This window comes from Athene noctua, chromosome 19 (assembly GCF_965140245.1).
Source record: "Athene noctua chromosome 19, bAthNoc1.hap1.1, whole genome shotgun sequence".
Lineage (NCBI taxonomy): Eukaryota > Metazoa > Chordata > Aves > Strigiformes > Strigidae > Athene > Athene noctua.
This window is the reverse complement of record NC_134055.1, coordinates 12,837,534-12,864,494: the sequence shown is the minus strand read 5'-3', so window position 1 is coordinate 12,864,494 and position 26,961 is coordinate 12,837,534. Positions and strand designations below refer to the sequence as shown.

The 26,961-nt window shown below is 42.4% G+C and overlaps 1 protein-coding gene across 4 annotated transcripts in view; it reads left to right on the top strand.

Moving 5' to 3' along the window:
- Window positions 1–26,961, top strand: part of BAZ1B (bromodomain adjacent to zinc finger domain 1B) — a 50,160-nt gene that overhangs the window by 12,276 nt on the left and 10,923 nt on the right. For all 4 annotated transcript variants that reach the window (XM_074923301.1, XM_074923303.1, XM_074923304.1 and 1 more), the window contains 9 exons: window positions 1,592–1,713; window positions 2,582–2,779; window positions 4,956–6,651; window positions 10,879–11,017; window positions 11,508–11,638; window positions 13,711–13,819; window positions 21,123–21,221; window positions 21,675–21,852; window positions 22,864–23,049. In XM_074923301.1, the coding sequence (XP_074779402.1) occupies window positions 1,592–1,713; window positions 2,582–2,779; window positions 4,956–6,651; window positions 10,879–11,017; window positions 11,508–11,638; window positions 13,711–13,819; window positions 21,123–21,221; window positions 21,675–21,852; window positions 22,864–23,049 (2,858 nt within the window). The remainder of the gene's footprint in view (window positions 1–1,591; window positions 1,714–2,581; window positions 2,780–4,955; window positions 6,652–10,878; window positions 11,018–11,507; window positions 11,639–13,710; window positions 13,820–21,122; window positions 21,222–21,674; window positions 21,853–22,863; window positions 23,050–26,961) is intronic.

Here is a 26,961-nt window from a genome sequence, read left to right as displayed (position 1 = left end):
TTGCATTGTATTGTAATAAAAAACAAAGTTATTTTACAAAAAACCATACTTCAGGAAGGAATGTATAGTGATTTCTTCTTCCCCACTCCTGAGTATCCCAGTGTTGTTTGATGGAATTCACTGTAGTCATCCCTATTTCTAGAATCTAGAAAGTAAATCACAAAAGGAGAGTTTGTTTCCAGGCCTGTTGCAGAGGCAGCAGTGTAACCAAGGCCTTCAAACTCAGAGCCAGGGCTGAGCAACACATCATTATTTATTAAAGATAAACTTGCTGTGCGTAGTATGTGCATCTGGCAAAGATAGCATAAAGCTGCTTAAAAGACATCGAGGCAGATCACTGAAGGCAGATCTTTTACAGAGCTTGAATGCCGTTTCCATTGTGCTGTTGAAGCAGAAAAACATAATTCGTTATTTGTGAACTTAGCAGGATTTTTTAATACAAATGTGGAACCAAAGCAGGCAAAATTTCTGTCTCAGTCTTACTTGCAATGAGAGGATTAATCACTTTTCATACTATCAATACTACTATCATTACTATTACTACTGGAGCAGAGGGTTCTACATTGCATTATCTGAAATGTAGTACTAATATGGGAAGTAGCTGCACATTTCTGTATGTGGTGCAGCAAGCCCCTGGCATCTGTGATCTGCTCCCGAACTGAGGGGACTGATTTTGGAAGGTGAACGGGACAGAACTTGGGTTTATACCATGTAAGCTATAATGCTGCTGAAGCTTAAATGCTATAGGGTTTACAATGTGACAGTGAGATAGATACATATATATTTAAAAGTCTGACTTTGGTCTAGCATCTACTTGCATTCTGCATACACATCTGTGGTGCTTGCTTTAGTGTTTTCTTTGACCTGTAGCCACAAATGTAAAAATGTTTGGGGATTGCTTTCTTCAGTAAGATTGGATTTTGTATTAAATGATTAACATTTGCAACCTGACGATAGAAATAATAGCTTGACACCAGCTAGCAAGAAGGTGTGATGCCTTTGTACTCTTTCAGTTACATTTCTTTGAGAATAAAAGGACTGGTTGTGTAAGTATGTTTGAAATCCCCAACTCAACTAGCCCATGCACACAGGGCTTATAACCGTTAAACACTCAATGGCCACTGAAGTTAAATGATTTTAACAGTTACTTTAAATTAGAGTCAGTAATTCCTGCAGTAGAATGTTTTGAATATGGCATGGCAGAGACAGTTAGGGCTCTCAGCAGGAGCTCCCTAAGCAGATTACTGGTTAGGTTATTGAAACCTGTCTCCACTTTATGAATTTTATAGACATTTTCTCCCTTTGCATAGGTGGTTGCAGCTTGCTGTCTGTAGAGAGATGAATTTAAATACTGCAAGTGGTCCTTTATACTCCTTGAAGATAAGTGCTGCCTCCTGCTTCAGAGCTGTTTAGGGACGCCATTCCCAGCCTGTATCTTCAGGATATTTTTTAAACCCAATTTGGGATTTTTTTCCTGATGTTGTAGTTTAACCAAACACTGTACAGATAGCAAGGGGTGGGGTGTCCAGTCGAGTGGATTCTTTGAACTCTAATACTAATAGACACTTAATGTCTTATCTTGCTTTATCAGATGATCGGGCACGTAGGTCTCCTCGGAAACTTCCCACTTCTTTGAAGAAGGAAGAAAGGAAGTGGGTTCCACCTAAATTCCTGCCACACAAATATGACGTCAAGCTGAAAAATGAAGATAAGGTGAGTTGTCTGCTTGAACCCTTTCTATTATAATATGAATATGCAAGTTTAATTAAGTAACCACTAATGCTGGCACTAATATACAGCACAATGTAGTGCTTCCTGCCAACGTCATGGTATTGGAAGCAGGATGACTGTAGTTTTCTGTGAGGCTGACTGGCCTGGCTCTTTCTCTATAGCACTGGGTATTGTGCATGGAGACACCTGAAAATTCCCTGGTACCACACTGAGTCACAGTGCTACAGTAGCTTTAAAGGGGTTGCTGTTAACTGGCCAGTCTCAGGTCAGGCAGCTAATGAAACTTGGTCAGAGGTAGGTTAGTTAAATCGTGAGTGTCAGTCTCTGCTCTTCTAACTGAGCTTCTCTAAGAGTTGCAGTTGGCTGCGCATTGGGAAGCTCTGTGTAGCTGCAGCACTATGTGCGTTTTGTCATCTGTTCACTAATTTAACAGGAGAGGCAGTGCTGACCTCCCTTTAATGAATATTGCTTGCAAAGTTACTCCTCTGGTCTCAGGGAAAAAAATCAAAACAAAATAAACATTAATATCGAAAAGTTTTAAGTTAGTAGGAAGCACAAGCTGGAGGAAGGTCAGAGATAAAGCAGTGGGCTTTGGCAAGAAATCTGCAACATACTGACATGTTTTACTTTTTTTTTTGTCTAACTGAATCTCCTACCAGTCTATTGGGCATCTCTATTCTGCAGGTTGTGTTTGATTGGTTTTGAGTCTTTGTAAGAGAGTTTTGAAAGAGGGACAAGTTTGTGGACATGAAGCAGTACAATGGTCCTTGCTCCTTTTAGCCATATGATTTATATTTATAATGTGGTTAGAAGTTAAATGTTAACAGTGTATCTGTTTGTTATCTCCAAGATCATCAGCAACGTACCAGCAGATAGCTTAGTCCGTACAGAGCGTCCTCCCAACAAGGAGATCCTGAGGTACTTCATCCGTCATAATGCGCTACGGGCCGGCACGTGTGAGAATGCCCCGTGGGTAGTGGAGGATGTGTTAGTGAAAAAGTACTCTCTCCCCAGTAAATTTAGTGACTTCTTGCTTGACCCACATAAGGTAAGAATTCTTAAAAGTACCGCCTTTGCTTTCTCACCCATTCCTTATTCTTGGGCAGTTTTGACAGAGACTTCAGTGTGTCAGTTGGGTTTTGGTGCTCCCAAGCTTACATCAGCTTAGGGAGATGCAGAGCAGGAAGGCCCGCTCTTGGAGATTGACCCTTTGAGAGGTGACACACACAGCTTGAATGTCTGAAACAGTAGTCTACTTTGACAATTGGAGGTGTAACTGTCTTGATTTTTTATTTTTTTTTCTTCCTAATACTTTGCATTATTTGTCTACAAGTAAAGACCTGATTTCCTGGTGTCAGACAAATGGAAGAGCTGTAGTACTTACCTGGGAACGCCAGTTATGGGTCCCTTTTCATGGTTACAGTGTAAAAGCTGGACGTTTGACTTTGTGATGCTTGATTGTTCTATGGTGTGGTGACGGCAGATACCACAAATTTTGTACTGAATACTCTCAGGGATTTCCTCCAGCCCTTTGTAATGACCAGCCAAATTGCTTAGATGCCATATCATGAAATCTGCTGCATGTGGAAAGCACCATTTTCTTCATTTAGTAAACTGTATTTGTCAAGCATTGTTTTAAATCTAGAAGAGAAATATTGAATTTTCTTCATCAGGAGAACACCCTTTTCTAGCAAGCTTCTCTGGACTCTTCTGGATGTTTGTAAATTTACTTAAAGGGAAGAATAATTTCTTCATATTGGAGCTGTGTTTACCCTTGCTGTTATCTGGGGTCACTCCTTAATAGAAATTAAAGTGTTTGCTGGTAGTGTACAGAGTCTTTAATTCAACACACTGATGGATCAAGGTGTACCCTAATATAAGAAAATACACAGCTGTAGCATCTTTGGTTTGACTTAAGAAGTCCTTAGCTTTATATTTAGGGGTGGCACTTTGCATAGCATGTTTCCCAGTTGTCACAGAGATTGAGTTTATGTTGAGTTTTTAAATTTTAAGAAGTGGCTGGAGAATTTCTTAATCCAGAATTAGTGTTCTGACAAAATGACTGTGTATAAGTATCAGTTGGGTATACAGTATAAGTTGTAGTCTGATATTTGTGAATTTGTAATTGTCGTGATCCATATCAATGCTGGATGCTTTTGGCTTAAGTAATTCTTTTCAGCAAAGATTTCAACACAGAATTTTTGTAGAATGAAATTATGCAGACAGTGGATTTGTTGATTGTGCAATACTCAATAAAAACTTCTCAAACGGGCTAATGAGAGCTCCTACACTAAAGCCTTCAAGACCGAACATCCATGAGCCAGAAAATCTGAATGTTCCTATGGCAGTCTTGACTTGATCACATTTGTGTATGCCTCTTCTTAAGTAAATGCTTCTTAGACGTTTGCACCTTTTGCTGTGCTTTCTACTGTTGAATTTTCTTATTGCTAAAGAATCTCAAATTTTCAGCCCCTGTTTTCTGGTAATTTTATCTATAACCTAAAAATTACATCCTTGTAATGTATTTTTCACTTCTTGAAATATATTAGTGTTCTAGGTGCATCCTGAAACTGAATTTGAGAAGCTGAGATAACCTACATGACAGCACACTTTTAGCACAGAACAGTTTAACCCAGAGCCAAAGAGACTCCTGAAATTAGGCTATTTCAGCAGCTTAAAACCAGTCAGATGCTCAACCACATTAGTTCAGAATTGAATCCTGTCTTACCTTCATTCCAGACACTTTTGGGCAGTTCAGAAACCAGCCTCTGAACTCCTGTCACACATCACTCCTGTGCTCCTTCTGTTTTCCTCTGGGTGGTTCCAGGACTGAACCCTACAGGACTTACGAAGAAATCTGAGCAGAGGAATAGTTTTCAGAATTAATGTCAGCATTTTCCAGACAAACCCCCTCCCCACAAACCTGTTCAGTAGAAAAAAGTGGTTTTATGTAATGTAGCAGGAAACATTTAAAATTCTTGGTAGTGTTTCATTTTTATAAAGTTAATGTGAACTTTCTGGAATGAGCTAATGACCTAATAACCAAAGTAGTGACTACAGTGCAGAATGTTGAAAACTATGAAGAAGCCTGTTACCCTTAAGATATTGAGTACTGCTTGTTCATTGGAAAAATACATTTAAAATAAACCTAGGCAAAAATAGACAGAAAAGGATCTAGGTACCTTTTAAGTACTAATACAAAATAATTCTTTCTTTAATTTTAGTATATGACTCTCAACCCCTCAACCAAAAGGAAGAGCTCTCGATCACCTGACAGAAAGCTGCCTAAGAAATCCAAAGCTGATGGATCATCCCTGAGCCAGCCACTGAGCCCTACTCTATGGTGCCATGTGCATTTGGAGAAATCTATTATCAGTTCTCCACTGAAGGTGAAAAACCCTAAGAATTCAAAATGTCCTAAAGAGGAGCTGGAAGAGGTGATGAAAATTGTGTCACCTGCTAAACTTGATTCTAACTTCCACATTCCAAAGAAAAGCCGACTGGGGAAGGGCAGCAACAAATCGTTGGACAAAAAGCAAAGAGGCAAAAGGGTTCTGAATGGGCAGAAGTCATCAGGGAAATCAAAGTCTCCTAGGGCAGGCTTGAAGACCCCCAAGATGAAAATGAAGCAGATGACACTACTGGACATGGCTAAAGGTACCACTAAGGTGTCCAGGACTCCCAGGAATTCTGGAGGTACCCCAAGGTCTTCCAGCAAACCCCAGAAACATCTGCCTCCTGCAGCACTCCATCTCATTGCCTATTACAAAGAAAACAAGGATCGGGAAGACAAAAAAAGTGCTCTTTCCTGCATCATCTCCAAAACAGCTAGGTTACTCTCAAATGAGGATCGTGCCCGTCTCCCTGAGGATTTGCGAGGGTTAGTACAGAAACGTTATGAGCTGCTAGAGCACAGGAAGAAATGGGCCACCATGACAGAGGAGCAGCGAAAGGAGTACATGAAGAAGAAAAGGGAGAAGCTGAAAGAGAAACTGAAGGAGAGAGCAAAGGAGCGGAAGGAGAAGGAGATGAAGGAAAAACTGGAAAAACAGAAAAGATATGAGGACCAAGATCTTAAAGGGAAGACCTTGCCTACTTTTAAACTGGTTGATACTCCAGAAGGCCTTCCTAATACGCTCTTTGGGGACGTCGCCATGGTGGTGGAGTTCCTGAGCTGTTACTCAGGGTTATTAATGCCAGATGCTCAGTATCCCATCACAGCAGTTTCCCTGATGGAAGCGCTTTGTGCAGAAAAGGGAGGCTTCCTTTATTTGAACCGAGTACTGGTCATTCTCTTGCAGACCCTGCTGCAGGATGAAATTGCTGAAGATTATGCTGAGCTGGGAATGAAACTTTCTGAAATACCACTTACTTTGCATTCTGCTTCTGAGTTGGTTCGCCTCTGCCTACGCAAGTCAGACGTGCAAGAGGAAAGTGAGGTCTCAGATAACGTAGATGAAAGCAAGGATTCGGCAGCTTTTGAGGATAATGAAGTGCAGGATGAGTTCTTGGAGAAACTGGAGACTTCAGAGTTCTTTGAGTTGACTCCTGAAGAGAAACTGCAGATCCTTGGAGCACTGTGCCACCGGATTCTGATGACGTACTCGGTGCAGGACCATGTGGAGGCCAAGCAGCAGACATCAGCTGAGCTGTGGAAGGAGCGCCTCGCTATCTTGAAGGAGGAAAATGATAAGAAGAGAGCAGAAAAACAGAAGCGGAAAGAAATGGTGGCCAAGAATAAGGAGAACGGGAGAGATGAGAATATGATGGGAAGAAATGAAAAGAAAAAAAATGAGATTATGAAGATAGAGCACAGAGTAGAAATAGAAGCTGATGATATGGTCAGTGCTGTGAAGAGCAGGCGCCTTCTTGCCATCCAAGCCAAGAAAGAAAGGGAGCAACAAGAAATACAAATGAGAGGTGAGAAAAATACCAGGAGAGTGGAGTGTTTGTGTGCTCTGGGGTAGAGGAAAATAAATTAATGGCAAAACTGACAGCCTGTTTTCAAAAGCATCACCTGATTTTGAGATTTACTCACTGGAGAAGTATAATGTGACTGCTGTGGTTTCTGTGGCAGCTCAAAATCTGGATTGTTAAGGAAAAGCAGTAACTGCTTCTAGATTTTTATCTGGGGGCATCTTTTGTTCAGTACCTTTCTAATTCTGTCAGGCCCAGGAAGATTGGAGATCAGAAAATCTGTTTTGGGGACAGAAAGCAAAAAAGAATATTTGTCTATGCCCAAACATCATCTGGTTCTTCTGTGCAGGGGAGATATTTCCTGCCTAAAAGCTAGTTCCTACAGCTGCTGCTGGCCTTGCTGTCATGCAAAGTGTCAGGTTGGTGCTAGCAGCTTCTCTCCCAAACAAGGACTTAAGCAATAAATTTTAGTTTAATGTTTCTCACTTTAAAGAATTAGTTATGGAGTTGTATAAATATAAACTTGTCTGTTCAAACCTCTGTATGAGTTGAGTTGCAATATCAAGCTTTGTATGCCTCTGTGTAAGTAGTACTTTTTGCTAGGGAGTATGGAATATGAAGAGCAAAATACTTTGGAGTTGCACTTCAGAGATTATTTTTTCTGGTTGTAAATGTGGGTACTGGACAGATGGAAGTAAACAGCACAGCTCATCTATGTTATTTCCCTTCTGAAACAGCTGAGGGACAAGGATCCCACATGGAATCTGGTTTATGTGCCTTAGCTGGAATGTGGGAGTATCTGTTCTAGGAGACTGAGGATGGGTAAATCATGTGTAATACCCTGAGGGTCCCGAGGAAGTAGACTGGATACAACCATGCCTGACACTTAAAGGAAATAGACCTCTCAGATCTTCTGTTAAGAACTGTGAATCTCAGGAGTATCAATAAACTGCTGAAGATCTGGAGTGCTGCCCTACTTCTCCAGAAAAACAAAATACTAAATAACATACTATAGCTGAATGGCCTCTTGGCCACAGTTCTTGCAGTTGTTTGACAGCAAGTTCAAGTTCATGATAAGATTTTACTGCAAAATGAAATACAGTTTGGACGCTACTCCTTGGGATTCTTGTTGTTCTCACCTGATAGTTTGTGCTAGTTATATATGAAGAAAAACAATAGTACATTGATGGAGATTAGAATCATTTGGCTTGTGAGCTGAGGAAGTTTAATTCATCCTTTTGGATCCCACAAGGGAAAATAGGTCTCTCTGGCAGAGAAGTATGAAGCCTTTCATTAACATCTGAATTCATATTGCTTCCTTTCCATATAACAAACCCCAATATTTCAGGCATCCAGAGCTTTTTATGTGTTAAGCAGTTACTACCAGGCACAAAGGTACCCTCAAAGTACCAGAGATCTTGGTTAATGTTGACAGCACAATCATTAGGGCTGCAAGGTTAGCAGCTCAGAGCTACTCTGTTCAGGACTTCAAACTCAGGGGCTGATGTGGTTTCAGCATGTGAAAAATAGTTCTGGATAACCACAGTGAGAACTGCATCAGTGTGCTCTTACCATCACACAGGCTTTCTGTGTGCTTTTTCAGTGTATTGGCTTTCATGACACTTCAGTTGCATTTGCTTTTAATAATGTTTGTATCTCTGGGGGAAGTAAAAGAGCAGCTGCTGACAAAACACTTATTGTGCAGTGGTTCATATATATATGTGTGTATGTGAATATTGCACTGCTGCACAATAAGTGTTTTGTCAGCAGCTGCTCTTTTACATATATATAGATATGTATCTCACAGTCAGAGGTTTCTTTTTCACTACTGGTAACATCTGCAACACTGGGAGCACTAACCTCTTTCAAGTTAAACCTATCAAGATTGTGGCTGGTGCTAACAAGATAAGTCATTCTTACACTGGGTTCTTTTTTGAGCTGAGACTAAATGTATTTTTTTTTTTCTCTCGACTTTAAAAGAAGTCAATACAGAACTTCCTGTTGAGATAACGTGATTAATGTCTGTATTTTCTTGATAGTAAAAGACCCTTCCATTTCCACGTTACTGCAGGAAATTGTTCTTTACCTTATTACTCATGAAGCAATAGCTCCTACACAGTTGGAGGAGAATGGAGAGCTGGACGCTTATACAGCTAATGCTGCTACGGAGGAGCGTACCAACTGAGACTAGCTTGCCATCACAACTGAAAATGAAATATGAGGAGGAAGCCTTTAGTTTGGTGTTTTTGTTTTGTTAGAACAGTTTTGGCATCTGACTAAATTTAAGTTTCTGTTCTTTCTTTGCCTCTTCCTTATTCTAGCACTTGATGGTTTGTGCTGCAACTGGTCTTTACAGTTGGATAGAAAAAATACCTGTCTCATGAGTGCCCCCGATATCCCATTTTGTAAGCATTGAAGAGTCTGCTGGTGGTATGGCTTGTTTTGGTTGGAGCCTTGGCTCTTGAGGGTAGAGTACTGAGGAGTAGGGAAGTGTACCTTGTGCTAGTGCCAGGTGACAGCAGCAAGTCTTGAGAAGGTGTCAAGGAGAGGAATTCTGGGGGAATCATATCACCTCTCTCTCCTAGTGGAAGGTGGGAACGGTACTTCCTGTACTGTGGGTGTCCTGATGTGGTTTGCGAGAAGCAGATTTAGGTGACACAAGGGATTTGGTAGTGTGAGAGAGGCTGTTGCTACTTGTTCTGGTTTCAGCATTTTGACATAGGGAGAGGTTTTAAGGTTTAGGGAGGAGTTGATATTTACAGACAGATTTTGTGCAGCTGCTTGTGTCTGGCAGGTGTGGATTAGTGGGACAGTTTTGGCAGGCTGCAATTACTGTATGTTGGTGTATTATTATGTAAAAGCTGATGCGTTGCATTGGTGTAACAAATTGGTGTAACAGAGACTTACCAGGTATTTACTAACCAACTGTTATCAAACCTATCAATACAGAAAATGGTTACAGATAGGTAGTAGCCCTGGAAAGAGTCCTAGCAAGAAGGTAGCTTTCTCCCTGAGACAGCAGCCTGTGTACAACCTCTATACTCTTTTACCTGCCCCGCTCTGCCTTTCACACGGTCTCATTCCATCTTCTTTGTGATGCAAAAGTAAGTCTTCATGTCGTCATCCTTTTCATTTTTTCTTTGAGTTTTCTCCAGACACAGAATCATGTTGCCCATAGTCTTCTGTGCAAGTTGTGAAGGGTGATTCTTTGTTGTTAGACTGAGATCAGACTCCGTAGAGCCAATGTGACTCAGTTTGACACTTTGTTCCATTTTGTTCAGGCAGTTCTTGGTGAAAGTATGTTTATTCTTCAGAGATGGGCAAAAGTGTAGAGAGGTTCTTGAACCGTCATGAGAAGCGTAAATCCTCTTGACCTTAACGTTTTGTTTCATGGCAGAAGCTGCCTTGCTTCTTGCCCCTTACCTAGAGATATGAAATGACATATTTTGTTCTGTAAGACTCTTGCCAATGAGCCTGTGATGCCAGGATTTAGGCCTCTTCATATTTTTCGTTCTCCTCTTTTTTGTCAGCAGCCATGGATATTGAGAGCTACTGAAATTCCAGCACTTTTGTCATGAGTGGGAAACCTGAGATGTCTATTTTAATCTCTTCTACATCATAGCGTGTATGGGAAAGCGTGGGGTGTTACGGGATGCGAATTGGCCGCTATTGAGACAGTTGTGCCTGGAAGAGGCCTCTTGTGCCAGATCTGGTTTTTTGGTAGGTCAGGTTGTGGGGAGAGCGTCCTTGTAGCTGGCCGTTTTGGACATGTGGGTGTCCTTTAGCCCCGCTGCCCTCTGTGGTGGCACAGCTGGACCACTCCCAGCACTAGAGCTGGCCAGAGCAGAAGTCCTTGTCGCATATTGTGCTGTAGTTAAAGATATTTGACCCTGTTGTTACATGGGATTGCACAGCAATAGGTGCCACTTCGTTGATCTAGAATGAGAAATGGTAATGAGGACTAATTTCTCCAGACAATTTTTATCCAGACTTTCCTTTTTCTTCATTCCTGTTCATCCTTATGCCTTGACTTCTTAATAATTCTTGAGTTTTTGCTAGAATGGTGGGTGGAAAGTAAGATGAAGAGTGGATGGCTGTGCTAAAAGAATATTAACCAAAGTCACTGATAATTTTTTTTTTTAACTCCTGTGATGTAGTAAAATAAAAGAGAATATTGATGTCTGCATACAATAAAAGAAAGCTAATATTTCTCTGTGCTAATTTCAACAGTGAGGATGGAGAAAGAAGCAGAGGAGGAAAGAATCCGGAAGCATAAAGCTGCAGCTGAGAAAACCTTCCAGGATGGAATTGCCAAAGCGAAGCTGGTGATGCGCAGGACACCAGTCGGCACCGATCGTAATCATAACAGGTAGAAAAAGAAATGATTCTGAGCTGCCAGCTCTCCCCTCTGAGGAGCTTTACCTGACAGCAGTACCCACAAAGTGATTGATATGGAGAGTGTTGAGAGGACTGCCTGGGTGTTGAACTGTGGAGAGAAGCAGGAGTTTTATGTATATAGGGTGCAGTGACCTTCACTGGTTGGCATAGCCAGCTTTTTGAGGCCTTTCTGTGGAGGTTAGGATCCACTAGCCAGTAGAGCTTCAAGTGCATGCATCACAAGAACCTAACTGCCATCTTTTTTTTATTTTTTTCCATTTGTTGCACAGGAGTGCTCTTAGAATAGATTCTAACAAAAGCTTTTCATGTTTCTCCACTGTGCTAATACAAATATATACATGTATGCGGTTCCTGTTGAGTCAAGCACACAGATGTGTCTCCCCTTTATGCAAATAAAGGTGGATGTGTGTAACTAGCCAGAAGAGGAGCCAGGTACCTGTTAACATCTGTGTTTCCTACAGGTATTGGCTGTTTTCAGATGAGATTCCTGGCTTGTTCATTGAGAAAGGCTGGGTACATGACAGTATAGACTACAGATTCATCCTTCCTCATCAGAAGAAAGAAGACTTTAGAAAGGACTACAGCCCAGGAGGTATGATCAGCTGCCTTCTTTGTGGGTATTTCCTTTGTTGATGTCTGACTGTTAGAATGGATTTGTGAATGAGAGAAAACTGTCTGGTCTGGGTGTTTTCATGGAGATACTCTGATCTAAGCCTTTTTTAAACTCTATAAGCCTGCATGCAGGGGAGTCTGATGATGGTGATAATCTCCCTCCTGTTGCTGTAGGTCTTGAGCCTGCCTGCCGTGTACCACATGAGGACCATGTGGCACAGTCACCTTTTTCCTAAAAGCAGTGAGGTTGATGTCAGTTTTGGACTAGCCCCTCTGGTTTACTCTGACCCTGCTGAGTTGCAGCATCCCAGACTTCTTGGACAAGTTGTCAGTTGTGTGCTGCAGGGGGTGAGGGTATCCATCACAATGCTAACGTTCCACCTGTGGCAATACTCCCCAATTTACCTGTGAAATAGTATCAAGGACAGTCTTCTAGATACCTAAGATTTGCTGATTGAGCCCCTTTTGGCACACAGCCCTCTTCCAGATGTTCTCTCAGCCTGCTGTTCACGTTGTACTGGACATGCAGGTGAGGTGCAACAACTAGCTGAATTTACACTGCTTCCTCTAATTCTGCCTGGCTGACTTGGAGCCTTGCAGACAGAACTTGGAAGTGTACAAAAATCAGTCTGTGGGGAGTGAAACTTAATGCTTCTGTGTGGGAATAGTTCTTGGTACAGAAGAGCATTCTATAATCTGACTCCAGCTGCAGTTTCAGTCTGGATCATTTCTTGTTTTTAAAATATCCTAGGCTGGCACTGAGTCCATCTACAGCAGTACTGTGTGTGAGAGGCTATATTGAGTTAAAACAGAGCCCTCACCTGCTGGTATTTTGTCTTAGACAATGGTCAGAGTAGACACCTGTAGAAGAATGGAACAGAAAAAACCTACAGTGAGATGCTTCATCCAGCATGAAACTTTCCAGTTATCTGTGTCTTGGTGACCTGTTGAGCTGGAGGTGGTATCATTCAGTGACGCTCAATGGGTATATTTTTCTTACATGAACTTTTTAAGATACTGACCAGCCACGATTCTGTACACCACCTTGCTTCCAGCTGTATTAATTTCTCAACGGCTGCCTATGTATTTACCCAGCTAGTGTGCAGGATTTCAGCACACTCCTTTTGAAACTTAAGCAAAGGCTTAAATAAGCAAAGGTTTAAATTCACATCAGACTGTTGTCTAAGATGCTCACAAAAATATATCCTATTTATAACTCAGAATCATTCAGGTTGGAAAAGCCCCTCGGGATCACCAAGTCCAACCCTCAGCCCAACTCTACAAAGTTCTCCCCTACCCCACATCCCCCACAGCTCATCTAAATGACCCTTAAACACCCCCAGGGATGGGGACTCCCCCCTCCCTGGGCAGCCTATTCCACTCTCTGACCACTCCTTCTGGGAAACATTTTTTCCTGATGTCCAGTCTGACCCTCCCCTGTTGCAGTTTCAAGCCGTTCCCTCTTGTTCTGTCACCAGTTCCCTGGGAGCAGAGCCCAGCCCCAGCCTCTCTGCAATGTCCTGTCAGGAGCTGTAGAGAGTGATGAGGTCTCCCCTCAGCCTCCTCCTCCTCACACTGAACACTCCCAGCTCCTTCACTGGCTCCTCACAGGGTTTATTCTCCAGACCTTCCCCAGCCTCGTTGCCCTCCCCTGCCCTCGCTCCAGCCCCTCGAGATCTCTCTCATATTGAGGTGCCCAAACCTGGACACAGCACTCCAGGTGTTCTAAAAGTACTTTGTCATATGTAGTTAAGAAGTGAAACTAGGTTTATATATTTGAAAGAGGAATGTTTTTCTTAATTTTATGTATGTGCTTTATGATGTTGTAATTTCTTTTAAAATAAGTTATCTTTTTTTGCATTTCTATAAATGCATGTACTGTGAGCTTTAGCAAACTACTGCTGGATGAGTTTTCCCTGACAAATGTATTGCTGACCTAGATGCTGAATATAAACACTTACCTGAAGATAGGTTAATTTTTGCAAAGTAAGAATACTCACTGAGGAGGAAGATGAATGAGAATACACTTAAGCCTCTGGGTTTCCTCTACAGACAAGCGGAAGAGTGCAGCTGATGGCAGAGTGAGCAAGCTTCACCGGGCTGTGCATGCTGCAGACCTGCCCACAGAGACGACTGCACCCAAGCAGGGACAGAACTTATGGTAACACGTACTTTTATAGCTGCGAAATACTCAAAGCATAGAGGACAGGGAAACTAGACAGATTTCTTTTGATAGGCCTTACTTAACGTTGGATTAGTTTAGCAGCTCTCCAGGCCTCCTACTGATCTTATTACTAGTAGTGAATGGTTAATATGACCCAGTCCAAGAGCTGGTGGAAACATTATAATCAACCTAATAAATCAGACTTAAAGCCAGTATAAATTAAGCTGGTAAAATGGTACTTTGATGTATTGCTTTTTAAATGTTTTACATTCAGAAGAATTGATAATTTAAAAGAATTGATGTGTACTTTTTTTCAGTATTGGTGTTACTTTAAAAACAAGCACACACCCCACCCCACACCCCCTAAATAAGGAGGGGAGCAGTGTCCTAGCTAAGTGTGTCTAGATTTTTATTTCATGGTTCATCTCAGCAGACCTGAATTGTGGCACATGGGGTTCTTGAGCACATGAAAATAAAGTCTTCATTGAGATCTTTGGAGACAGGCCTGTGTTCCTGCATGTTCTTGTACTGCGTGAGATGTGCAGAGCCATCCCCCAGCTCCTTTCTAGGCTTCACAGCAGACTCTGGTGGTGTCCATTTGTTTCTGTAGCACCAGATACAGACTTGATTTTGTTGCTACTGATAAATAGCTTAGCAAAATTATTCTTCTGTGTTGATAGCCTGTTATCCCTTTAATGCTTGCCAGTGCCAAGCAGTAGCCATTAGCGTGTCTTCTAAGTGAACCAAATCTAAACACTCTTATCTTTGAGCATGTTTGATTGTGACTTGCTCCAGTAGTTGGCCCTACCAACCTCTTTTATCTTTAAAGAAAATCTCCAATGTCGACTGTCGCCCTGTGTAGTAAGGAGTGATCAGCAGTGTTCCTGTGCCAGAAAACACTGGCTTACAGCTTCACCTGCTAAACTGCTGTGAAGGACACTGTGGATTTTAGATGATGCTGAGAAGTAACTGTCACAAAGTACTTGCTCCTGCAGCTCTCCCCTTGGCAGTGGCTTTTCCCCAGTTTTCCACTGCTGCTCCACAAAGTGGGGTACTTGGCCTTTGATAAATATCACCAGTTGTGATCTGAGCTTCAAAGCGTAGTTCCGCTGCTGCAAGTCAGAACTAGTTTACTAAAGATGTTCCTGCTCCCCCACCAGGAACTGTCAAAGAGCCTGAAATTTATGGATGTCTTGATTCTTCTAAACTGTCAGCATTGAGTGCTGACTCTATTGCTCTGTCCCTTCTCTTTTATTGCTAGCAGGTCATAGAGTTTTCTCTGCATGCCTTCAATCTGTCCAGTATTGCTGTGACAATCTCCACCCCTTTCTCAGTCTAGTCCTTTGCACATCTTGTCACATGGCCAAACTTCAGGCAATTGGGCTTTCCTAGGGAATGGGTGCTAAACTGGAGGTTGTAGAGGACAGTACGATCCACAGGGAAGTCCCCTTTGCTCTTTCCAACTGCCTCTTCTAATACTTGAGCTTCATTTAGCAGAGATGCCAAGGTATGTTCCAGTAGAAGGACAAATTATATAAGGAAAACAGTAGCTTAAATTAGTAGTTCATGTTGCTATAAACTGAAGACAACATAGAGCTGAATTGGATGAGTTAAATAACACAGAATCCCTGCAACTTGTAATTCCAGGCTGAACTCGAAAAAGCATAGTATTTGATATTACAGTGTTGACTTGCTCAATCAGACAACTCTGAATGACATGCTGGGAGAGATCAAAGAGGTTCCAGAGGTAGGAGTGCTTTGTAGAGTAACTAGTCATACAGCCCACAAGAAGCAGCCCTTTGAACCTGGTCTGGTACACTCTCAGAACTGAATTGTATTCTGTTAAGAGCTACTGTGTATGAAGTGACTATAATATGTGGTGATTTTCTTTTTTTTAAAAAAAGAGTAACAAAAAGAATTAGGAAGCTTGTTTAAAAAATGAAAAAAGTTTAGTGACAGCCAGAAGCCTAAAATGCTTTCCAAGAGATTGTCTTAAAGCTTCCATACTAGATGGTCAGAGCAAGTGCCACCTCCTACCTTTTGAAGAAAAGGTTTGAGGAAACTTGGGAACAAAGCAGCAGCAACAATAACAAAACATTCTGAGTATGGTTCACATCAGAATAAAAAAGCTATTAAAAGTAAGAAGGCCCACTTATCTGTGGTTGAGTCTAAATGAAGGAAATAAAAAGGGTGATAAACTGAAGTACAGACTAAGGGCAAAACAATTTTTTTTGTCCTTGGGGAACAATCATGCTTCACAAGATCTGTTACAGGGCCTGCCGTAGGATAAGAGGGAAGCTCTTCTCATGAGCAAATAATTGGCTAAGAAATATGAAACAAATTACAGAAATACTTTAATTTGTATGTGCAGGGAGAGGGAGAGTATTGCTAGAGAAGAATGGGGAAGTCTAAAGAAAGAAGATTTTATTTTAATACAGAGAAAAGGGATCAAGAAATTAAACTAGCAAATAGCAGTTTTGAAATAGTGAGGAAAGTACTGCTTCAGATCATACAGCTGATGTATGCAACTCACTGCTGCCAGCTGCTGTGGATCTTCAAATGCATACCCCTTCAAAGCACCAGTTGGACAAATCACTGAAAGAGGAGTTCATTGAGGAGTATTAAGCACAAAGGTTCTTGTCCTGGCACACAAGGAAGTCCTCAAACCAGCAGGTGCTAAAATCTGTAGGATCAGATTGAAGAAATGTCACTGCATGCCTGCTCTGCCTTTTTGCCACTCAGAAATAAGATACTGAGCTGGGCGGGATTTTTTCATGGCCTGGCTCTTACACCACAGTGTCTTTTGATTTCTGTCCTTTTTGGTACCTGGTAGGAAAGGCTGCTGACAGTCACAGCACTTGCTGATATTTTTTACTGAGAGTATCATGCCTGTGTGCATTTCTGCCAAGCAGGTTAGCGGTGTCAGGATGTCAAGGTAGAGCAGTGCAAATGGAAGATCTGAGCCAGATGTAGGCCTTCATGCCCTTAAAGTGAGCAGGAGGCACAATGACAGCTTTCCAAAGAAAACCTAACCACTTCTAACTTAGCATTCTTGTGTGCTGTCTGCATGCCTTTCTCTTAACCAAAGGGCCACCCAAAAGCCATTTCTGCAGATAATCAGTAAGCTTACTCAGCTGAAAGACTTTTCTTTAAAGCTCTAAAATTGCAAAGAGCTTGTTTGCTAAGTACCTGTCTGACAGCTGTGACCGTTTACAGGTAAGCTTCCACAAAAAAACAAGTGGCAGTCTGAGAGCTGCCAGTAATTAGAACTTCCCTCTGAGGAAATCCATATTCCTGTTACTGTATTTTCCTCTGTGGCCATTGTCATTGATCTCTCCAGTCTCAAGGACTCCTGTAACCATAGATGGCTATGGAAGAGTCTCCTCCTTGGCTGCTCTTTGCACATTGCCCTTGCACACCCTGAAAAGCCCTGAGGCCCCAGTGAAGTCCTTGAATATCTATCCCCTGTTGTTTGGATACAAGGACTTGTTCAGCTAGAACTCACAGTGTTAGCATGTGGGGCATAGGAAGTTTCATTTCTTTGTGTTCTGCTTTAACTCCTGCCATCTCTTTTTTTTCATAGTAGTCCATCTAACATGGAATTAAGAGTAGCCTCACAGTGCACATAGAGCATCTCTAGCTTTACCCTTTTATACTCTAGAGTGATGAGACTGTGAGATGAAGACCAGATTAACTATATGAATGGTTGTATTTCATAGTCCTGCCCCTTTTCTCCTGGAGCATGGGAGCTGATAGGACACTGATAAGAAGAGAAATAGATTCCATTCTTCTGCCAAGAGCTGCAGAAACAATATCTCATGGAAGTGGTTTCTGCTTTCAGTACTTTGTCCCCAAAAGAAGAGGGCCCAGTGTTCTGTCCTGAAAGTGGGGAGGCTGAATCACTGTTCTCATTCAGAACCATAAGTCTTGGTTACTTCTGTCTTCTCCAGACAGATTGAGCAGTCCCATTTTTAACACTGTGCAGCACTTCTACTGATGCTGATACTTATTAAAACAATCTCCCCGTTTAAAGCTTCTGTGCGCACAGTCCCTGAAAAAGCCTTTTGTCCGTACTGTAGTGCTTTGTGAGCTGTGTACGTGCTGGTCGCTCCTGTGAGAGCTACAGGCTAATCACAACCTTTGCAGTATCTTAGTATGCAGGATACTTCTTGTTCATCCTGGTCAGAGAGCAGTTGAAATTTGGAAGCAGTGGCATCTCTGCAGAGTAACTCCCGTTGTTCTTCATCTATTAGGAATACTCCATGGTATGGCGGGTCCCCTCAGCAAACAATTTGAGTTAACCATGAGTGGGTGCTGACAGACTCCATTCTCACGCCTATATTCTACAGATGGAGTTCCCCTGTTTCCACCAACCCTCCAGAGCAGGTACTGATCCTGGGCCTCTCTAGATGTTGTCCTCTTGATTTCTTCATTCCCTAGTCTGCAGTCCAGGTTTTATACCTTTCTCTCTGTCCCTTGCAGCCTGTAGCCTGGAACAGGTAGGAATATTCAGCCTGAGTGAATACTGAGAGCTCCTCTGGACTTGATGCTTGTGCCATTTGTCCCTTCTGTCTGGAGTGCTGACCAGGCTGCTGGCTTGTGCTGGCAGAAAAGAATCTAGGCTCTTATTTAGGGATGTGGGAAGCCCTGACCTCGGTCAGGATTTCCCCCTTTCACATCAGTTTGAACACCTCCATCTGGTCTTGACTGTCCAAAGACATCTTTCCCACTGCTCTGGGTTATGTTCCTAAGTTCTGTGTCAGGCCACATGAAGGGCACCAATTGCCTTCCCCTCCCTCTTACCAAGTCCCACAGGCTCACAGCCCTGTTGCCTCCCCTGTTGAAAATGCCAGCTCTGGTTTGCCATGTCCATGCTCCCAGCCTGGTGCTGGTTGAGCCGCAGGGAGAGGTGCAGGTGGTTCCTTCAGTTCATAGGGGGTGCTTGGAGCTAGACTGAGGGTTCTCAGGAGCTGTGGCTGCACTGAGCAGCAAGGTGTCACCAAGCAAACTTACACAGGTGGTACTTAGATATGTTTATATTTTGCACATTTGAGTTCAAGCTGATGCAGAACAGTTCCTCTCCTAGAAATCCCAGTTCTTACTCTGACTGAATTGGGAAGACTAAGTACCTATTGCAGTTGTTCTCCCTGCCCTGTCCCATTTCCCTTTCAGCAGAACAAAGTTGTGCCAGGGCTTAACCCTAGCTTACTTAAAAGGATGATATCTGCTTTCTTTCACTGGCCAGCTGCCTGTGTTGTCTTTCCCCAGACCACATAGCTGAAGAATCCAAGCACCATAAGTTAACTGTTTGTAGTCCCTTTTCATTTTTGCAGTAGGGCAAAACTGCAGGGAATTCCCCCCTTAAATTTGCAGCCATGGGGGAAAGCTGAGAAAGCTCGGGCATGATCTTCTCAGATATTTTTCCAGCTGGATCCCATGGTATATCACCAGCAGTGACTAATGTTGTTTCATCATGACCTAGGCAACATTTTCAACATGCCAGAGAAATAGTCCTCTGCTGGGTATCTGCAGGGCAACTGTTTTGAAGCTTGGTTTATGCCATTTCCATATTGTGACAGGAGAAAGTTTTCTCTCAAATATTTATCAGAAAGTCTAGGAGACTCAGAAATGCTAGTCTTTGCAGTGCTCTGTCTGTACACCTTCCAGTGGATGTAGGGATGCTAATTAGTTACCTAAGAGTCATCTATAAGGAAAAGACACAAATTATACTGTCACAGGTTTGTGTGAATGCCTGTTGGATCCCATGACCAGCCCTTAATCGCTACTACTTTTGAAATGCCTGTGCTAGGCTCTAGTGGGTGAAAGATAATTGGAACTGCTCTGTCCTGTTTCTCGCAGGGAGGGTGTACAGAGGGTAGTGGTGGCCAAAAGTTTTGATCTGAGTGTGCAAAGTGAGGATGCTCCGCAGGGTTGGAGTATACAGAAGCAGATGACTGGCAAGAAACTGCTTTTCTTCCATTTTTAAACAATAGATCATATGTTTTATTAATTTACTAACTGAACACAAATTTTGAGGCCATTCCCCTAATATGAACATACTACAACTCTGAAATATTTTCTTTTCAGATATGATTTTTTAGTAAGTATTTCTGCCAGAAAAATAAGCATTGTGGATACTGTTATTCCAAGAGGAGCCAGAACAGCATCTTTCTCTAGTTGTTGCTTAGCTCATCTGAGCTTGTGCCCAAGAAGAAAAATTAGATCTGGAGTCTTCCCTGTGGCTGGTAAGGATCACATTGTGGTCCTTTGCAGTTGTTTCTATATAAGGTTGATTTTGCTATTCCCTCGCTTCCTTCTTCTAAGGAAAAATCCTCTTCTAGAAGATTGTAATTAGTTTTATTTTCTGTAAATGAGCTCTGAAGCTCAGGTTGAATCCCCACCCCCATCAGGTGAGGAGGCTTCATGGTGTCCTAGAATAAAGGTGGGGGGAAGAGAATTAAAAAAAACAAGAAAAAGGAAAAGAGCATGATTTGCAGCTGTCTTAAACCTAGTTTAAATGTACAACCTAGCATTAAAACTTGATTGTACTCTGGAATTGCAGAGAGAATGCCTTGTGTGGAGAACTCTGCAAAAGTTTTCCTCTTTTAGATTCAGCTGCCAATTACCACTGCTGTCCTGAAGCGCTTTGAGCAGAAAAGTTTAAAGCTAATGAATATGGTTTTCACATACCGCATTTCAGCTTTCAAGTTAAGGCGAGCTTCTTAGAAGGGAGGACTTCTGCGCTTACAGAAGGCATAACCTGCACAGTCACAAACCTACATCATCAGCAATTGTGGTATAAGCCTGGGACATACCCCTTGTTAATCTAGGGACTTCTTGGGTTAATGAAAGAAGTCGAAGGCTCTGGAGAAAAAAATTATTAAATTGCCATGCTATGCAGTGCATAGCATGATAATCTTTTCTAGTGCATCTAAAATGACATTCAGATTACTTAAACTGATGGCAACTTAGTGAATCTAATCCCTGGGGTAGATGACTAAATTCAAATGCCAATGTTTTAATAAACTTAATGGGGAAAAATCTATAAATCAGTTCTGTGTTTATTTTGTTTTTATTTTTCTTACCCTGGAATTGGCTACATTTGGGGACCTTGAAACGAGGCCAGTCTGAGTCAGAACGTTTATGACAGCATTACTGGAAGAGTTTCACCTTGTTCCATGGGGTTGGGATATGGTTACTTGTCATCCCTGCCTACTAATACTTGTGAACTATTTAGAAGAAGGAATTGTCTCGCCACAGAGATACGTTACCTGATGTTGGTACATGTTATATCTTTCAGGTTTCTCTGTGACAATCAGAAGGATTTGGATGAGCTGCTGGATTGCCTGCACCCACAAGGAGTAAGGGAGAGCCAACTAAAGGAGCGCTTGGAGAAAAGGTGAGCCTGCTCTGCTTTTTCTCTGCGTGCCTTCTCAAAGTGTATCCTCATCACAGCAAGCCTTTCCATTCCTGGGGCAGTGTTCTGTGCTTTGCTTTGATTGTGCCTTAGGGGAGGATACCGATGAGAAATTGCTTTTTTTCTTGGGCAGTAACTGCAGGTTATTGATAAGTAATGCTCTAACCTGTGAAGAGGTTCTGTCAGTCTTTAAATAGCTCCTTGAAAGGAGTTAAATTTAAGTTAAATAGTTAGGAGTTAAATAAAGTTAAATTGCTACTGGAAACAGAAGTAGTGCTGTTTCACTCACTACTACGTGCTTTCAAGCATCTTTCAAAGAATGTTCTGCACTGGTGGAGCACGTAGATCACAGTGGATACCATTTTTGCCCTGGTGCCTGTGCAGCTCGCAGGACAGTGGCCTGCATGTATTCAAAGGCGGGGTTTGATTTTCCAGGTATCAGGACATCACACATTCTATCCATCTGGCTCGGAAACAGAACTTGGGCCTCAAATTCTGTGATGGCAACCAGGAACTGCTGAACTACCTCCGAAGTGATCTAATTGAGGTTGCAACTCGGCTGCAAAAAGGAGGCCTGGGATATGTTGATGTGACACCAGAATATGAAGCAAGAGTAAGTGAACAGGCAAAATAGTGCTGAGCAAGGCAAGCACAGTCTGATACTTTCTGTGGAAGGTCTTAAGTCTTTTGTTCTCAGACATGAGGATCAGGAAAATCGGTTTTCTCATGTGTCCTCTCTTTCTAAACTATTATTTCAAGGTTACACAGCTGCTGGCTTGAGGTCCTTTTGGTGTAGGTGAGTCAGTGTTGGAGCTGGGTGTCCTGCACAGGTGTTAAATTGTACTGTTTCCTTCATCTGGTGGTGGACTTCTTTCCAGAGCATTAGCAGAAATCTTTGTAGATGATTTTTAGCTTCTGTGTCAAAGTCAGTATGTCTTGTTGAGACAGCAGTTTTCTGTTTTGGAGGGTGGTTTTTGTAAATCGAGACCACTTTAGGTTTGGGGTAATGATTGTGTTCCATTTTCAGAACTTAAAATACATTCTGTTGTATGGGTATGTCAGCACAGGGAAGTTACTCTGCAGTGAACTAAAGTATGAATTTTTAGTGCTCTGGCTAGTCCAGCCTAACGCATGTGAGCATTACTGGTGCACTGAGTGTCTTTAGGAGGTGATATATCTGCTTGGTGTGGGTAGAGTGCACACTGCTGTGACTAGTGCATCCTAGTTCTCCTCCTACCGAACGACAGCATTGGCTTGGAATGGTTAAAGCTCTGTATAAGCTATGTCCTGAGTCACTGCAGACCCTGAGTGTTAAGAAGAGGGGAAAAGTGAAGTCACTAAAGGAGTGGAAGAATAACTTAGTGCTTGGTAATCATGAATTTGGTGTTTTGGTAAGGTGGGGTTTTTTCAAGGCATTGTGCTTTTTCCTGAACAGTGCTGTGCATGGTCATCAACTGTGTATGAACTCTAGCAGAAGCAGCAGCAATATCCTGATTCCACAGCCAAGTACAGTAGACAGCAACACTGCATTAAGCATCACATGTCTGTTTGCAGCCCAGACCCACCTAAAACAGTACAGAGTGTAATGTCCAACTCTTAGGTGATCACATGTTCTTCCTAACAGGTATACTCACTGGAGAGCTTGAAGGATTTTGGAGAGTGTGTGATTGCACTCCAAGCTGGTGTTGTTAAGAAGTTTCTGCAAGGTTTCATGGCCCCCAAGCAGAAGAGAAGGAAACATCAAGGAGAGGACTATATTGCAAAGGCAGAGGAGATAGATGAAGACAAGAAAATGGCAGAAGAAGCAAAGGTATTGTGCACTTCAGGGCTCTGTTTGTCTTGTAATACAACTCTTTGAGCAGGGACAATACGTTTCATCAGGTACTAAATCCTCGGCAGCATCTCCTTGTTCCATGTTTGGAGTGCAGTGGGTTTGTCATTTATGGGGCCAGGTGTTCCCTGTTTGTTTTGAATAGTAAAGGTATTGGCAAAATAAAAATCATACTGAGGAATTACACTTAATTTTCTCTCTATGAACAGGAAATGGGTCAAGTCGAATATTTGACTTCCTTTGTGCAGTCCCTCACACAAGTTGGGTACTTTTATTAAAACATATTATGAAGCATTTTTACAGAACTTAACAGGAGTTGTATCTGTCAGAGAGGACTGGTTGTGGCTTAATGCCTTTGATCTGAAAAAAGGAGACACACAGGGTTTTGGTGACTGCAAGGGAGTTAGGTTCAGGTAAATATCAGCATTATGCAAGAAGAGACATGAGTCATGGAGACACCCCCAGAAGATGCCAAACTGTGGGTTGCACACAGCTTCTCTGGGCAAACAAGCCTTATGTGCCTGCAGCAGAAAAATGGTATTGTGGGACTAAATAAATAACCTTCAAAATCTAAGCTCAGAAAAGATAGAGGAAGGCTGTGAAATATTTGGTAGGGTCCTGCAGGCAGTTGGGCTGTAACCAGTGTTGCATCCTAAGAGGATGTGCTCAGGATAGTGCTCAGGGGTAGTTTCTGTACACTGAGTTGAATGGGACATTGGTGCCCCATGGCAAGACTTTCCTCACTGCCCCCTTCAAAGCCTTCTGCCCTCTCTTCAACAGAAGTAGCAAGAAGAGATTTGGATCTATGGAAACATTTGAAATGTTCAACTTAAATTAGATGCTTGACTGGTGCTGGCATATGGGTTTTTTTATAGCTGCTGTCGGTGTATGCTGAACTCTGAACATCAAGTACTTGCTATGCTGTGTCATTGCCGTCTTAGCAGGATATTTGGGTAGGCACTAGAAATTTTCACGTTCCCCAGTTGTCCTGAAGTATTTAAACTCTACTATTGCTAAAGCTGTATCAGATTTCAAACCCAAGGTTTTACTTGCCTGAAAACTGCCATTTTGACCATGGATGTTTGGTTAGTTTCTCCATTCTACCTTAGAGCATTGCTCTCTGACTTGGTGACGTGTTTATGGAGCATTGTTCGTTACAGCAAGGCCAGGCTTCTGCAGCATCCTTGGTTCTAGCAACTGCAGAACTTTCAGCTGCAGCAGCCTAGTTAGGCAAAGTGCTCTGTGTGACTGAAGCATCCTGATTTGTACTTTCTTTGAATATTACTGGACTTCTAATCTTAAGTTACTTAGAATTTTTTTCTGGTGTTACCCAGTTTGTCTAATATGAGTGCAGCCCGGCCTTCCAGGTGTATGGGCACAGGTGTAGCACTGCCAGTCTGAGTGTGTGGTCCTGCGGGTCTCCCCCTGGAGTACTGGCTTTTGTGTGGTGCTGATGTCTCTGGAGCATTTATTTTTGCAGTGCTGTCTTTTATCTGGCTCAGAGTTTTCTAGACGTTTGTGGTGGTACAAGCAATGTACAACTCTTTTGTTGGGTTTTTGTGTTGTTTTTTTGGGGGGCTGGGTTTTTTTTTGCCTTAGATTATCTAGAATGGACTTTTTTTGCCAAAGCAGAAAATCCTTGCAGATGATGTTGAAAGAGCAGCCCAGATCTTAGATATAGTTATCTAGCAAAAAAAACCTGACTGATAAGTCTTTAAAGATAAATCTCCTGCATAGGCCAAGAATTAGGATGTCTTTTAGATCCACAACTGTGCTGAGGGTACATAGCAGATAAAATACAGCATAGCCGTACTGGAAAAAGATGCTTAATGTACTTACTATACAAGCGAAATTGCAGTCCTATTGTATGATTGTCTCATTTTCCCTGTGAGAAACAAGTTATGGCTTAATAGGCACCCGTTTGCTGACATGGTTGTCTATACTGAGGGTTCCTGCTGGCTCAGCTACATAGCTAGAGATCACACTGCTGAGTGGCAGAAGATTGCAGTGTAGACCTGGCTTATGACTGTTTCTGAAAATCAGTCTTGTGCCTCTGTTTATGCAGACGTTCCCATTTCCAGTGACAGTAGCACTCTGGACTATCCCAGAACATGGCAGGGAGTGTGTAACCTCTTTGCAGTGTGACATTGCAGCGTCACTGCCTGAGCGTAGTGAGGAGCGTGGGTAGGTTATTCACCCCTGCTGCTTGCTGTCAGCAGTGTAGGGGGGCCAGTCTTCACCTGCAGACAATACCTCAAAGAGTAGCTTCACAAACAAACAATTACCATTTCAGCTGTCCAGAGGGATTTCTGTCATTTTAGGATACCAGATGAGAGCCTTTCTAGCTGGAGGTTTGTCCACCTTTATCAGAGCAGGTATTTTCTGTTACTCTGAAGTTGAAATGTGACTGAGGACATATCCTTTAGTATTTTTGTGGGGGTTTTTTGTTTTCCCTGCTGAGTTGCTCCTCTCCAGTCAGGAGGATATTTAAGTCACTTCTTTCAATCTCCTGTTTTGCCTAGTTGGCAGTCTGAACTCCCTTGATAATGGTACTGCTAAAATGCCATAGTCTCATGATGCTTGGGAAGCAAGGCTAAAAATCTGTTAAATTCCACAGGCTTGGGGAGAAAAATCTAAGCAAAACTTGCCAACAGCTTTTGCAGATTTATCTTGGCCCAGCAGTTACCCAGTATGTTAACAGCAAAACCCATGGAACAGTTACTTGGAAAATCAATTACACGGTATGTGAAGCACCTCAACAATGTTCTGCAAAGAAATAGCACAGTGCTGTGTAATCTGCCACAGTCGGCTGTGCAGGTTTCTGTTTGTCTTGAATGTATTGGGCTCCAGGTTCCACACTAGCAATGGCAGCAAGGATGTTGGCATTTTAGAACAGTTTGTGTGTTTTTCCAAGCATCTAATATATGCTGTGCTTCCTCAAATTCAGTCAGAGGAGAATGTGCAACTCTGCAAAAATCCTGGGTTTTGTTTGGCTCCCAAATTGCTGTCAGCTGCAGAGTTTAGTTTTTCCCATCTGACACTTCACTGTTTGTTTTTTCATTCTCCTGGGGTAGAAGAACATTAACTTGAGTCCTATTATGTCCCTGTCATGTCTAGGCCATCACCTCATTGTTGTAAAGCAGAGGATTAATGGAGTTGAACATGCGGTGGCTCTGGATTACTTCTCTGTTCTGGTGCATTTCCGATTTACCACAACGTTGTTTCTAAACCTCCAGAGCCAAGTTTGAGATTTCACATGTGGCTTGCTATGTGCAGACTCCAGCAGTTGCCTTGGTGCAAATCTCAGGTTTACTGCTTTCATCCTCACTTGCTAACTCTGGGATTTCACATGCGCTGAGGTCATCTTGTCTCAGGAAAGCAGCTGGCTTCATATTTGGGGCTCCAAATGCTTTGCCTGTCAGATCTGATTGTAGCTGATGTCATGGTCCCCTCTGCCAGCTTGGAGGACCAGGAGGACCAAGCGTGTGGCAGGTCTGGCTGATGGGCTCTGTGCCTCTGCAATACCCACTGGAGGGCAGCACAGGCTGCTCCAATCCACCATGCTCCTGTGGTGCTGCCAGCTGTCTCCTAACTTTCATCCCACATTTTACAGTGCTAGATTTCTGTCTTTTATTTTCTTAGCCTGATGATTATTTGGGTTAGACTTTCAGAGCAAGAATTTAGTGGAGTTCACATAGGTTGTTTCAGCCTGGCCGTGAAATGCAAAAGGGCTCCACTGTTATGAACAAGATGATCCAGTGAGGCTGGTTATGGATAAACCACAAATAGGACTGCTGAGGCTTTGTAGAAGGAAAGAAATACAGAGTTGAGTTATTAAGGGTCCCAGCTAAAGGATATAAAATAAAAATCTTCAGACTGTAGCGAGCTGTG